Source organism: Aptenodytes patagonicus, chromosome 6, assembly GCF_965638725.1.
Source record: "Aptenodytes patagonicus chromosome 6, bAptPat1.pri.cur, whole genome shotgun sequence".
NCBI lineage: Eukaryota > Metazoa > Chordata > Aves > Sphenisciformes > Spheniscidae > Aptenodytes > Aptenodytes patagonicus.
The window spans coordinates 7,938,795-7,954,435 of record NC_134954.1 but is presented as its reverse complement, the minus strand read 5'-3'; the positions used below and the strand labels follow the sequence as shown (position 1 = coordinate 7,954,435).

The 15,641-nt window shown below is 38.0% G+C and overlaps 1 protein-coding gene across 3 annotated transcripts in view; it reads left to right on the top strand.

The window, feature by feature from the left end:
• The window catches only part of PLOD2 (procollagen-lysine,2-oxoglutarate 5-dioxygenase 2), a 77,569-nt gene extending 73,994 nt beyond the window's left edge, over positions 1-3,575 (top strand). For all 3 annotated transcript variants that reach the window (XM_076341012.1, XM_076341011.1, XM_076341010.1), the window contains 3 exons: positions 715-861; positions 1,082-1,207; positions 2,356-3,575. In XM_076341012.1, the coding sequence (XP_076197127.1) occupies positions 715-861; positions 1,082-1,207; positions 2,356-2,511 (429 nt within the window). In that variant the 3' untranslated portion in view covers positions 2,512-3,575. The remainder of the gene's footprint in view (positions 1-714; positions 862-1,081; positions 1,208-2,355) is intronic.
• The last annotated feature ends 12,066 nt before the right edge of the window (positions 3,576-15,641 follow it).

Here is a 15,641-nt window from a genome sequence, read left to right as displayed (position 1 = left end):
CCTTGAACTAGCGAATTCAGACACTAACAGTGGTGCAGTTGCTGTAGTAGTTATCCGACAGTTATCCAAGGCTGATCTTGGATAGCTGTTGGTAAGTGTTCAGGGAAGTTTTACTTGTTTATCTCTTCAGAACTAAATTGTCAGACTTGTCCCCCTAAGCAGTTACCCACAAATGTTACGAGCTATTGTGTTTGTGTTTACAAAATTCAAGGTATTCATTAACTACTGCTAAAATCAGAGGAATGTTTGCCATATTCACAGATGTGGTACCTTGGAAATGAGATAAATTACAGTTATTTTACCGCAGGGAGGAGCCTCCAGAAAGGATTTTAACATACTTTTGTCTTCAAATTATTTCAACATTTATTACCATATCAAGTTGAGGCCTGTACTCTCTTGATCTGATACAACTTCAGTTGCATCTACATCTCAATAAATAAAACCATTACCCCAGGAAGCCCTTATTTACAGGCAACACATCCAAATATTGACTCACCTTTTAAAAAACTCTCCAGTTTTTGCTCATTGATAGCTCAGCAGGTTTTTTTCCACAGCAGTTAGCTGTGAAATTACTGTACAGCAAGCTCACATCTGCCCATTAAAGCATTGCTTTGTTGCAGTTTTGTGATTCTGCAGATTTCAAATAAATATTTGTAGAAGTGCCAGAAGCGTTCCATGTCCATATTTCAAGGCTGTTTATGGTGTTTTCATTAGGACAGCCGTATTTCGGGAGGTTATGAAAATGTCCCAACAGATGATATACATATGAAGCAAATCGGACTGGATAATGAATGGCTGCATTTCATAAGAGAGTTCATTGCACCAGTAACGCTAAAAGTGTTTGCTGGCTATTATACCAAGGTATGTGTTTAAAATTTTTGCAGATAATTACTGCATGGCATGGGTAATTCCAAGTATTTTATTGAGTATACCCTATTTGGTTTGATTGGGGAGTTTATACATGATGTAGCAGTAGTTATAGATGAAGCTTGTTGTTAACTTTAAACAAAAAAACCCCTAAGAACCCTGTGTGTGACTTCGAAGTTCACATGTTGAAGTCTGACTGTATATTTTGTTTCAGGGGTATGCTTTATTGAATTTTGTTGTAAAATATAGCCCTGACAGACAACGGTCGCTCAGACCTCATCATGACTCCTCTACGTTCACAATCAACATCGCTCTCAACAAAGTAGGAGAGGACTTTCAAGTAAGTTGACAACTTACTGACTTAAAATGTCCTTTGAGTGTCTAATATTGGTTCCAAACTAGTTCCCAAATGGATATACTTAAAGACCACGTTGAAAAGAAAAAGATATGCATCACAAATTGAGATGTATTATTCCTTGGCGTTTTTTGACAAGTACTAAATTTGCTCGATTGCGGGATCCAGAACTGTTGATGCAGTCAGGCTGAGCTGGTCAGAATGGTTTCAGATGGTGGGGGAGAAGGGGTTTAAAGAAAAACTTTGGAGATGTTAGCCATTTCATTTTTAACATTCAGAAATGAAGCGTTTCTGTACTGTGAAAACCAATTTTTCAAAATATTTAAATAGTCTCCAGTTGACTCAGATGGCTTCTTTTCTTTACAGCTTTTTTAATGATTCTTTTTTAGATCAGCCACAGAATGAAAATTTTCAACTGTTTCTGTTTTTTTTGGTGTCTGTTTTTTTTTTTTGGTTTGTGTCGTGTTGTGTCCCGTCCTGTCCCCCGTCCCCCCGTCCCCCCCCCCCCGAGATGAATCAATACCAGAGTAGAAAATAATTTACCTAAACAGTCCCCAGAGTATGGAGATAGGCAGGGCAGTGGCAGTAATGTCCAGCTTTGACTAGTAGAGAAACTTAACCTGTTTTGTTTATAAACCTATATTATTCATTGTCCTACTTAACAACCGTAAGTGTGTTTCTCAAACTTACTACTTCAGAAAATGCACCTTCAGTTTGAAAGCAACAGCCAGATTAATTTATTTAAGATTTGTTTAAATGCTATCCTGGATAGGGATGCAGTCCTGGAACAGGGCCTGCGAACATCACTTGCTTCTCCCTGGTATCACCTACAGTAAAGTTATTGAAGATCTGTTTGTCAGAGTTGCTGCTTGAATGAGTTGTTGTCCAGGGAATGCTAAAGCAAAGCAAGGGGAAATCTTTGATTTGCAAATGCATGTCTGTTATGTATTGCTCTGAAGATGGTGTCATTTAAACAACCTTGTTAGGGATAGTAAAAAAAAAAAAGTAAATTATTCTTAACAGCCTATTAATAATAGCAAAATATTTTAAGCTGTGGATAAATAAAAAGGAACTTACTCAATTAACACACAAGGTAAATGTTTGGGGTTTTGTTGTGTTTGTTTTTGCTGCAGGGAGGTGGATGTAAATTTCTTAGGTACAACTGCTCCATTGAGTCTCCCAGGAAAGGATGGAGTTTCATGCACCCAGGAAGACTTACTCATTTACATGAAGGACTTCCTATCTTGAATGGCACAAGATACATTGCAGTATCATTTATTGATCCTTAATTTTATTTTTTTTTTTTGCCCTCTTCAGCAGTGTTTGATTCTTTACATAAACATTTATTTATAGATTTCTTCTGGAAGATGGTGATAAAAGAAACTTTAAGTTACTGTTCCTAGACAGCAAAGTTACTTTGGGCTAAAAGAATGAAAAAAAGAAAATGTTCTAAAATTGTTGAAGATCTCTTGATATCTGCTCTGAGCCTTGAGTCACAAAGTAAACATGTCCTGCTTGTTTTTCCATTCTGCTGTCTTAAAGAATAGGTAAGGAGTGAAAATGGAAAAGCATTTTATAATGAATCCATTTGTTTGTTGGAAAAAACCCAAACAACCCTAGATACAAAATTATCTGAAAAATTTATTGTGGTTTTCATTCAGTAAAGTGACACAGCTAAAGTTTTTGTGGTGTGTATATTTGGTACTAGCCAATTAAAAACCACAGCATGAAAACAAAATCGAGTGAATCTTGTATACAGCTGTTGGGGATAAGCAATAATTCCCTATGCTAGTATAAACTGAAGGGAAAACGTCTCAGTAGCCTGTTTTCTTAATTCGTTTTCAATACTGAAATGTATACCTTTAGAAGAAAAAATAAATTAATTGCAGAGATGGAGCAAGGATTAAATAATTTGGCTAAGAGACAATGGTTTATCATTTGTTTTAAAGGCTCATCCTGTTGAAAATTTACTTTTCTTCACCAAGTGACCTTCATTTAAAATGAGTTATTTTTCTAAATGTGTAATTGCACCCAACTGATACTGGAAATTTGATGTTTATTTTCAGAACGCTGGTAAATTTTAATAATAGGATGTTTTATAAAAACAATTTTTTACTCTTACTTAAAATTACTTGAATTTTGTATCAGGAAAATGAAATTGTGGCAGTCTCTCTCTTAAAGCTAAGGGTCTTAACTTGCCATTTATTTTAAAGAAATTGGTTTAAAATATTCCTACTGTATCTACTGTTTGTAATTTAAAGAAACTTGAAGCAAACTATCTCAAAGTCTACCGTGCCAAAATGCACAATGTGTTGGAAAAACTTGTGAAAAATAAAGGGTAATTTTAAATTAATGTAACGGCTTTTACTTGACTGTATTAGGTAGTTTCTTTGCATGTTGCCATTGTTCTTACAGAAATTTTATTTATTGATGAATCTTTTTAAAGGAATTGTAGATATATTTAGATTGGAGGTTTCTCCAAGTGTCGAGTTTTGGCTTATTTACTCTGTTACTATTGAAATTATTTCTCGTGTGAGTTGGTGCCTGTGTACATTACAGAAAGTGCATTACACTTTCAGAACGACCCCAGCAGGATGGATGTTTCTTGTTGTCTGTGCCAACCGTCCTTTTTTATAGAGAGGCTTTTTGATGATGTAAACAGTAGTTCGCTTTTTACCTGCTAATATTTGAAGAAACTTCATATCACATTTCCTAAACAGAAGCTTTATTTGGAGCTGAAAGGATTGGGAGAGGAGTTCAAAGATTATTCTGTTACCAAAATAAGCATGTCTGCTTATTTCCCTGTTCCGCTGTTTTGGGGAGCGGGTTGTAACCGTACTTAAAGTTACGCTGAAGCAAATGCATCAAAATGTGGTAACTTCAATAATGTACTAAAGTGGGCTGGCTTGAAAAGGAATGGCTTTTCACAGGAAGTTCTTTGCTTTCTTTTCATTTCTCTTTACACTGTCAACTTTTCTCTGTTTCAGGCTAATATTTGGAGCTTGATAGCCCCTGATTTTGTTTCCAGACATGGAACACATCTGCCTTAGTGAGCGTCTCCATATATGTAGGCTGTGCTTAGGCAAACTTTACAGATCAGAAAATCTTCAGGCCTTCAGAATGAAAGCAGCCTTTGTTAATCACCTTTTTCTGAGCATTTGCCTGTGGTCTCTTAGGCTAACTCAGAACAGAAGAATATTTTTACCACTGGATCAGTTACAGACAGTTTACTGTTATGAGGCGCTTTCTTGGAAAAAAACACAAAAATACAATCCTGTAACACACAGGGGAAGTTCTTTTGCAGAATTTTTTTTGCATAACTTGTATTTTAATTATGTATTTTTTTAGTTCTCCATCACATTTGATTTTTTTAATGTGTATTTTTTTTTTCCCTCAACTTACATATGAGGGCTTTACTTACTGTTAAATTTCTATGTTTGCAACTATTAACTTACTCTGTCACGTAGTGACATGTAGTGCTACGTTTACTGTGCTGCACATTTGTTTGAAGGGAAAAATCTGTTTACCATGCTCACATTGCTAAAATTCTCTCTTGTTTTTTCCTTTCGATGAAGTATTTGAAAAGGCTGACAATTACCTTTTCAGGTGGACGGCAACATGTATGGAAGTGTCCTCATTAATTTCTTAGGAACTGACAGATACCAGGAAAAACTTTGTTCTTAACAGTTCACCTGAATTAGTTCTGAAAGCTTTGAGGTACTGCTAGCATGTGCGTACACGAACTCACACAGGCTAAACAGAATTGCCACTACTAGGAAATTATTTTTAATTTTCATTACTTCTTTTAAAAGTACTTAAAGACTCTTGTGTCTCCTAACAAAGTTTGTTTTGGGGCATAGAAGATACATGCATCAGGAGGAAAGCAGCAGCCTTAATTCCAGCAGTGTATGAGAAACCTCGGGAGTACAGGGACATGAAGGTGCTCTGTAACAGATGAGACGTTTGTAAAGTATTTGATTTGTTCTGCTTTCAGCTAGCTCTATTTTTCACTGTTAAGTACTTGAAGAGACTGTGGTGTGGATAAGGGGTGGGAGAGCAGTATATGGGCAAGAGAATTTCGTAATATTTTTAAGCAAAAGGAAACTGAGTATAACTTGATTTTATTTCATATTCATGAACTGTTCCGACTCTACTCCTAAAAAATGTTCAGGGCATTCGGTAGTATTTTATACATTTAATCTTCTTTAACATCACTGTGCAACAAGTAATTCCAATATGTATTTGTCACTTCATTTTCTTTTTTTCCCCTGAAGGATTACTGTTCCACTCTTACTGTGAGCTGATAGGAATAAAACTGACAAGCCTAAAAAGAAGATAGATTTTTCAGTGAGGCAATAATAATGAAATCAATTTGATTGTGCCTTTTTCTTTTGTGATGGCTTTTCCCCCACATCTACTGTATTCACGGAATAAATGTTAATTCAATGCAGGGCTTCCACAACAGCTTCTCTTTTGCAGCATGGAAGAAGTAAGGAGACAAAGACATTTAAAGAGATGGAAAAAAAGTCTAGAAAGGACCCTTATTGTTCCTTCCTCCCATGTGCACGTACTAGTTTTGCTTTTGTTTTTCAGCTTGAAAGAATTTGTTCGGATTTTTCTTTTCAGCTACTGCAATAAGCTTTTTAAAGAATATATGCGTTTCAGTTCGATTTATTTCTGATATGGTCTTCAGTGGATTCAGTTCTGAAAGAGTAAGTATTTTTTGAATCTTCACTTCCCTGAATCCTCTTGCACGGCAGAGCAGACTACTTTGCTATTTTTGTGAGTGAAAGGGAACACAATACCTGTCTCGGCAGCCCCCTGTGACTGAGGTGTCAAGTAAATTACTTGACTGTTGGTTTTTTTTTAATTACGGGATTTTTTTGATTCCATAGCAGAGCATGAATTAGAGGGCAGAGCCTTTATAAAATGCATTTGTAAAATTGATATTGGCGGTTCTTAGAGCTGAGATTTGCACTAGTGGAGTTAACTGTGGAGTTGCAGGAATAAGTAAGTAATTTATGATTGCCAGGAAGTCCCAGTTGTTCTGTTTCTTCCCTCTAGCTGTTGCCAAGAAAGATGGTCTCTGACAGAAAGTTAGTTTCCAGCCAACACTAAAACTGAAATGAGAATTGATGGTGCCGGATTTCGTTGTACCCAAAAGGTTAAAGTGTCACTTCAAATGGTTTTCCAACATGGTTTCCCAAATACTTTCTGTATCTTAATATAAAAAGTTATTCTGGATCTAATGAAGCAGATAGTCTTGCTCAACAGTACTGACGAACATTGTTCATGTGCACAAACCAAAAGCTATGTCAAATGGGAAGATAATTGCAGAAAGAAAAAAAAAATCAATATAACTAGCAAATAAAATGTTTCACTGAAGATAAAAGCATCTCTTTCCAATTGTGTTTAACATTTAAGGTCTGTATAAATGCATCCCCCTTACAGGATGATGGCCATCTTTTAGTGCATTTCAGGGCTGGGGGAGGGCAAAATGAGGAGGGGATGGGTCAAAGCTCAGCAAAGTTCAAAATTCACCCCACAGGATCGCTTCCTTCTGCAGCTACTGGCACAGAGCTGTGCAGCCTCGATCCTAAACTAACAAGTAATATCTGATGTGTTGCTAAGGCTGCTAAAAGTAGAGATGGTCATAATTTTCTTTTTCTCTTGGTAATCTATTGCTTTTGGAAAGTTTAGTTTTCTGGATTGAGCTTCAGTTCAGAAAAGCTGTTTTGGCTGCGTTTAAAGCAATGCCCCTCAGGATTATTTTGCACAAGAATCAAATGTGAGATCGGCTATTCTGATAAAAGCATATTTGTCTTAAGATACTTGATAGAGTGAGGCAACAGTTCAAAAGTAGGATTTCAGTCAGTGTGTTACAGCCTTTATTGGCATCAGTGCAACTTCAGAAGTAGCAAAGCTGAGAGCCTGGCCAGCGTGGAGGATATTGGCCATATCGCAGGCAGCGCTTCGGGGCGATGCCATACCACCTAGGTAGTCGAGAAAACTGTTTTCTTGAAAAAGCTCGCTTGTGTTTTGGGTCCTGAATATCGTTCCCTCTGTGCCTGCCTCCTCCACTTTACTACTGGTTTAAGGTTGTTGAATGTCTCAGAGTACCTGAAGTTGGCAAGGGAGATGCATAGTCGCATGGTAACAAATTTATTCAGGAACTAGTCTTTTGGCTTGAAACTGGAATTCTTCTATTTCCAAGAATCTTGCTTAGTTGTGAAAGGAGTTGCTCAACTACTAATGGCTTTGCACCATTTTGTTTCTGCCGTCTTCTGGGAGTGGGGAGCAGAGAGAGGAGGAAGGTAGCAGAGCAAATTTAGTATAAGCTACTTCCTTACTACGATGTCTGTAGTACAGATGGGGCATGAAAGCACTGCATTTTCACAGCTTCAGTTGGAATGGCAGTTAACGTGAGCAATACTTTAAGCCCAAGAGATGGTTTACAATACTTAATACCTTAAGGCATCAGGACCTACTCTTCAAAGCAGGCTTGACTAATACTTCAGGCTTTAAGCTTTCTCGGACTTGGTTTGCTAATCTCTCACGATGTAGACTCGTCCACTGGTGGTGTGTGAAAAGGAGGTTTGCAACCTTACTGTTTTCCACTTTGTTTTTAGAGTAGTAATTTTCATTTTTAAATTAAAGCATATTCTTCCAAGCATATAAAATAAATTGTCTTCTCCATGTAATACAGCAGCAGAACTAGCAGAATAACTGCTCAGGTCTTTGTTCCTTAAAGTAACTTGGTGACTGATAACAATTCTTATTCTTCTGCAAGGGGAAGGTGTGTCCAACTGCTGTTGTTAATATTTGAATGATAGGTCTTTCTCCATCCTCCTGTGGCAGCAGTGAGGATGGAGAGGTGGAGTTGGTGAGGGTACCTGAGAGAGGGAGCTGTCTCCTACTCTAGTCCCTGGTTGCACTCAGCACACTGATTACGGAGAAATTTGGGTTTTGCTGCTATAGTTGGATCCAACTTAGTTGCCCCCAGGATGTCTATAAAGAGTTTGGAGGAAAAGGAGTGTGCTTTGTAAGGATGAACTCTTCTGGTATTTTAGGCCCTGAATTCTAGCAATTATCTGAGCTTACAGGAGATGAGGATTTTGGGGGGTTTAACTTGTTTTTTCCCCAGCGACTTCTAACTTGGGTATGGTGGTAACCAAAGGCATTTCTGTGAGACGTGGTGTCCCTTACTGAGTTTCAAGTCCCAAAAGCATAAGGCCATTGCAGCTCCTTAAAGGAAGGTTCTCCAGCATGAAGTAGACGCAATGCATGAGAAGTTGAGGCAGAAAGTATTAAGTATAAGCTACTAAAAGCTAGTTTTTATCTTTGGAAGTACTGGGTGAATGTAAGAGGTGGGCGAGCAGACAATGCAACAATGAACTTCCAGCACAGCCAAATGTAGAGACTCGTCATCTCTGAATCACTTCTGCGAACTGTGATTCACCCGGGAGCTATTTCAAGCGTTTGGTCAGGTCCTGGTATATAAAATAGTGTTTTGCCTTAAAATTTCCAGATCCCACTGTTTCAGACTTGTCTTCGTTGTGCCATCATGAATTGTAGAGTGGAGATCTTGATAGCGTTACTTGCAAAAAGAGGAAATTCTCAGTTCTTGTGCTGCAATCACATGCATTAATCTGCATGAGAGCATTTTGGCCATACGAGGTATGAACTTCTTGTTCTTGGACTCCTTGCCCGTGCCCCCATCACTCAGGCATACATGCATACGTTGCTTTCCGCCCAAACTGTGCCCCCTTCACGTCTCATGTGTTTGCCAGATGTCAGCTTTCCAGCAGGGACAAAAAAAAAAAAGCACGGGTGGCCGACGGCTTTTGCATAAATGCAGGCGGGAGCAAGGAAGGCAGAGACAAGGGATCTTTATTTTAAAGTGTTCTTGAAGTGTAAATTTTAAACTGCTGCTTCTGTGGTAATGAAAGATACCTTAGGATCAGAACTAGTGAGCTATTATATATCAAGGGTATAATGAGATATACTCTGTAGAAAAGCATAGAAGATATTTCCTGATTAAACTTTTTTCTTGTAGTTTATACAGCCAGTGGGATGAGATGGATACAGAGGGCCGCTGGCGAGCACAGTTTCTCACATCCCACAGGCGAGCCTTTCATCCTGACCTGAGGCATCGCTGGTGGCCGTTGGAGCAGGTGACCGCTGCGATGTTTCACTGTTGTGATGCGTATTTGGTGAGGGCTTCTTCGTCTTTGTCTCATTATCCATCAGCATATGCGTGTGTGTGTACAAACACAAACCCATGCTTGATCTCTTCCATAGCCTGGCTATATCTTGGCCTGGTTCTACAAAGAGGATTCTTTTTTTTCATTGTGCTGCTCAGACTGGAAAAAAGTGCTTCCCTTATTCTGAAAATTATGGTGCACAGAAGAGTACACAGGCAAGGCTTGATTTTTCTCTAAATATCACTGATGCAAAGGGAATATGAACTTGCCATGAATTAATTGATCCATATTAGTTGTTCAAATGTCAAAAGTAGAAAAATGAGATGTTCTTTAGCTGAACACAGAGGTATGGGAAATGCTGTGTGTTTTTCGTCATTAGGTAGACATGATCTACCTGAAGCTGGATAACACAGACGTGAAAGGCTGAGTGGAGATACCAGTATGTTTCCAAAATAGCTGTGCAGGTGTTCTTGAAATGTTGTTTGAGCAAATAAATGGATCTGTTCTTGGCAAGCTGTTTCCATTCTTATTTACTCTTAGTCTGAAGGGAACAAAAGCACATTCTAAAGCTATAGCACCATTCAAATGCTGGGAATCCAAAGCTCATAAAAAATAAAAATAAATTGAGATTATATTGCAGAGGAGAGGAAAACTTTGTAGGCACTAAGACAACAAAACTACTCTCTGCATGGAGTATTTTATGACCAGAACCCTGCGGAGGCACTTGAGGAATGTCATCAAAATACCGCAGCCTGAAGACTTATTTTTATACAAATTTAAATTGCTTTAAAAATAATTCTTAAAAAAATGAATGGGAAGAGCTCCCACCTGCAAACTTTCTTCCTGAAGGGTCTTTTCTTCACATACAACCAAAAATGAGAGATAGCATTAAAGCATATGTATTCAAAAATAAGGCCAAACTTCTAACCTAGCCATCATTCCTTAGCGGAGAAGCCCGCAGCATGCAATACTGCATACAGCACTAATGCCTACCAGGTCTCATGTCTCGCATTAAAACATAACAAATAAGTTATTCAAAGTTAACAGGAAAAAATTAGACAAGTATAAAGACACGTGGTTTTTCGACAGATTTCATGCAGGAATTGAAACTGACTGCGTTTGTGAATGCAGGTTGCTGATGTAAGTATTAATTTCAGCTAGAAGGAGTGTGTCCGTACAGCTTCAAAGTGCCCTTTGCTTGCAAGTGCTTAAGAGCTGATAACAAGCTTGCAAAATACTTACATGTAAAGTGCTAATTTATTTACTTCCTGCAAAGCAGGTGGTACTATTTTTATATTGAGACCACTGGGGCCAAGGGTTGAGAGTACCTATGTCCACCATTCTGTTCTCTTGGTTTTCCTGGACAAGCTCCGCCTTTAGGACAGTTGTTGAATGGAAGACTTATCTCAAAGGATGCTGAAATCTCACCTGGCTCTTACAATTTGGAATTCAAGACACCTTCCTTGCGTACGGGGGCAACTGAAGTTTTTATTGTCTTGGTATTTTAGAAATCCAGCCAGAGCTCTCTGTTTCTGATGCATTTCTTGTGAACCTGTAGGAGCAGGCTGGCAGTCGTAGAGTAGCACCAGGGCTTGGTGCACATCCAAGCAGAGGCACTGAGATAGAGCAAAGCCCCTGGAAGAGCGGAGGCTGGTAGCGTACTCTGTGTTTTTTCACAGCATTGATCTGGGGTGTTTTACTATGCTGTTTTTTTTGTTGTTTGGTTTTTTGTTGTTTTTTTTTTTTAACTTGGGGAATGAAGGAAGCTAATACAGTCTTGAGCAATGTAAATCACTAGAACTATAGAAATGTGTTAATACGTGAGAAGTGAACGCTTCTTTCTTTCAGGGAAATAGATAAAATATATAATCTGAGTGTTCAAATATAAAGAAATTACTGTTGACAAAGTACAGGAGGTCTTCAGTAAGCAAAGCTTATTATTTTTGCTGGAAATGCCCTTACAGAATTATTTGATTTCTTTAGATAATGTATGCGCAAAGTAAAACTGCAGCTCTTTGCTAACGCAAAAGGAATTGGTCTCATAAGGCTGAAAAATATTTCCTTACTTCACAAAGAAACTTTAGAGAAGGATACCCTTGCGTTTATTATAAGTAACTCATACATAAATACTGCTACTGTATAGTTACTTTTATTTCATAAATGTAGGTTGGATTTTATCTTTCCCATATGTAAAAATACTGCTTCTGCTCTTTCTTTTTTGATGTGTTTATCTTCAAGCTGAAGATTTTATATGCAGCACGCTGTATCGTAGTGTTGCTACTTTACTTCAAAGACAAGCCAAGGAAACTCTTTTGGACTGAATGTCTTCCACAGAATATTTGCTCATGATAAAAACTAATAGCAAACTTTATTGGATTTTTATCTTTTTTCTTTTCAATATCTAAGAAGAGATAAGAGTGTTTATTGCTAATCATAGGAATGTTTTCCTTTCACTAACGAAGCTTGCGGATCCAAAATAAAAGTACTGAAGAAAACTGGTTTGGGATTCAGTTTTGCTTTTCACGAGGAAAGAAATAATTTTTTTTTTTTTTTATAATGGAGCCAAGTGTTTGTATATGAAGTAAAGTTATAAATCTTCATGCATAGGAAATGAGTTGAGAAAAAGTGCAAGGCAGTGGAATTGAGTAGGCTAGCGACAACATTGCATATCATTCTCTGCCATTCGTGAGAAAAATTGCATTAAGTGTAATGTCTTTTTTTCAATCCAATTGCCAAACTATAATGGACAGTGAAATATATTGATAATGTCAGAAGTTAGCAGATCGTCTACTGCCTCTTATTTTCTGCTCTAAGGGGCTGAATCCCCAACAAAGATCTCTGCTGTCATTTGTCACGTTTGGTCAGCTGAAACACTGAGGATTATTTGTAAGGCAACTAATAGGAACTCCTACGTTCCCCCCACCCCCAACTTAAGTTTACTCTTTACGTTTCTTTTTCATCAGCTTTTAGATGACTTTGGTTCATTATTTTTTGACTTTGCTGTGCTGCCCTCAGTGTGTGTTGCTCAGTGGAATGTCTCACGGTACAAGCGTAAGACATGGCATTTCTCCATACTTCATGCAGACTTCTTCCTTGAATCCAGTATTTTCCTAAATGCCTGTGGTCCACTGGTAAAGCGATTACAGAGATGTCTGCAGTCCTTCCTTACCACTTGATTAAACATTTCACTTCTCTCAGATTCCTGGAAATTGGTTGTAGATACAGAGCTGCTTTCTGCATTCCCACCTGGCTTTAGTTCAGCATGTTGGTAGCCCTTTACATAAAACGGACCTTGATAAAGAGAATATTAATCCTTTTCAGGAGGTCGGAAAGCTAGCTAAGGTTTTTTGAATTGTGAATGTTCTTCTTTGTAGTAGAGTGGTGTGGGAAAGGAGAAAACACTCCAAGGACCCGGCCAATACCATTGGCAATATAAATGCTACTTAAATGTGAAGCACGGTTTCTTCATGGTATGCTTCTCCAGGCCCCAGTTCCTCTCTTTGTCTCCATCCCTCCTTTGGTTCAGAAATAAATGTATTCAAACCAAATGCCAAAGAAAAACTTTCCTTTCCTTTTTAGAACAGCAGTAGGTTCAGGACTGTGTAAAAACTTGCATAGATACTGGACCAACAGCTTTGCACAGTGTCAATCGTGTACTTATTTATCACTCAGGAAATTATTTGAAGAAGCATTATAACTCTTTGAACTGAAGTGCTGCCCTCTGCAAGTTGGAGTGCATTATGCTTTGGTTAAATCGTAACACATGAAGCTCAAAGAAAGCCCTCTGCAATATTTAATGGTGCTTTGTGTGCTCATTTTCTTTAGAAGTTGGGGCAGAAGGCTATTAAAAATCTCTAACTCACTAAGCTTGAACCAAGAATAATAACAGCAAGAAGAAATACTTACAACTTAGGGGTGAGTTTTGGGTAGTCCCACAATAACGTTCTGTCTGCTAAGCTTCTGGTCATTTATTCTGCTATCTTGGGTATATATTGAGTAAATATACCACAACAACATAATTTAATTCGTTTGGTGGTTACTTAAGGCTGCTTGCAAGAATAATCTTAAAAGCTCTGTTAAATAAAAAGGAAATAACAACTAATTTCAATTTTAACACAATTAAAGCAGCACTATCTATGAACAATAAAACAGTGAGATCTATTTTGGGGCCATGCCTGCAAATTGCTGAATTTCTGCACATCTGACTTAAGCTTCTTCTTGGAAATGACCTTTCTCAATTTCATTTCATGATATGTCTGTTCTATAAACTCACTTCTGTAATTTGCTGGGGAGGTCAAAGTATTTAACCTAGTTAATAAAAGTATGAGCAAACAGAGAGAGTGGAAAGAAGAAACGCTTTGCCTTATGTATGTACCTTTTCCCTGGTGAGTAGAAGTTGAAGGTAAAATAGTGCCTTTATACTGTCTGCCATCCTGTGGCCAACATCGAATTTTACATATGCTTATTAAAGACAGGGTGGGGTCTGGATAATAGAAATTAGGATAGACATAATAGCTGCAAAAATACTTAAACATAATACTTAAGATACAGTTTTAGAATTCAAGTCTAGTAATGCATTCACATTTGGGCAGTCTGCATTTGTACGTGTATACCTTAAAAAACCATGAAAAATACTTGCATGCCCACATATTTAGGTAATAGTTGCAATTTATAACGTGAGAGAGGATGAAATAGTGTCTGGCAATAGAGCAGTACTTGTATAGCCTTTCATCTAAATGCGTGAAAGTATTTTGTAAGTAGATGTGAAAATTGAAGCTCAGAAAAACTGATTTGTTCATACCGTTTGGCAACAGATCTCAGTTTGCAGTCTTGGCTTTGACCTCCAGCTGAGTGACTCAGTAGCCAGGCGAGCATCCGCGATTCATCCGACCGCCTTCCCGGCAGCCCCGCTCGAGTCTGGGGGTGGCGGGACGGGAGGGGGCTGCGAGGAGGGACGTGCTTCAAATACCAGACAGAGCTCTCTGCCAGCTCGACATGCAGAGCAAAAAGAAAGACAAAACTTTCCCAACAAGCTGATGTCTAGTGCAGGATCTCTTCCCTGGTCCTATTTTCTGCCTTTCTAAAAATGTCTGCTGGTTTGAAACCAAAATCTCCCGGACTGTAGGAGCCAAGAGCAATGGCCAGTCAATGCAATGCCGTGGGAGCATCTCTTCCCTTCCCTCGTCTTGTCTGCAGGGAGCCCTCCGCCTCCCTACGCTACGCACAGTCTCTCCTGCACCTGGCACTTATGCACTCATTTGACATTCTAATGAAATGTTATTTCTTTTATGCTGTTGCTTGAATATTAATATATAGGGGCCGTGTTAATACATAATGGAGCAAATAACTTGTGTATTGTTTTCCTAGATATTGGTTGGATTTGCTGTTTCAGTATGGTGCATGTGGTAAGTATGAAGTACCTGGAGAGGTGGGACCCCTTTTCCAAGCCTTTCTGCTAATTATTTGGACGTGAGAAAACAACCGTTACCTCCCAGAACTAAAAGTAAAATTTCATCTTGTTTCTTTGAAATCACTTACTGTTCCAAAGGTTGAAACTCCGATTTTATTTTGTTTGTTTGTTTTGATATCTCCAGTCCTTATCAAAACACACCATCAAATATTTTAAGTGACCACTGACGTACATGGTTGGTTGTACCTCATCAAAGCAAGGTAAAAAAAAATAATATAGAACTTAAAAACTATATTAAAAAATATTTGCACAGAACCATGTCTTGAAGTCTTTTAACAACAAGAGTTTTAGATGGATAGAGCCATTTTATCAGCTCTAATTTGATGGTTTTGCATACTTATTTTATTCAAGTAGGAAAAAGTTAAATGGAAACTCTTTGTATACTTCAGAGAGTATATTAACTGGTTACGTGGTTTGTAGGCTACAGAGGAAAAAACAAAATGGAAAAATGATTTACATTTTACACCTTAAAACTTGTAAAATGCTTGTTCTATTATGTTTTATAAATATTCACTATTAGTAATAATTCTGTTTCCCTTAACTGCTCTGGAGTAGATCTTGAGCTGCTGACTCTGATAGCACAGAGATTTCACTTTCTATCTCATAAATTCTCTGTTGGCAAAGTTCAATTGTTTAAATGTAATTTTGTTGTCAAAGGAAGTCATTATCAGGAGAAGAGGCAATTTCTTAGTGTGTAAAGCCAGTCTGAGGTTTTTTTGGATTGGCGTTTGAATTTACGGGTGCA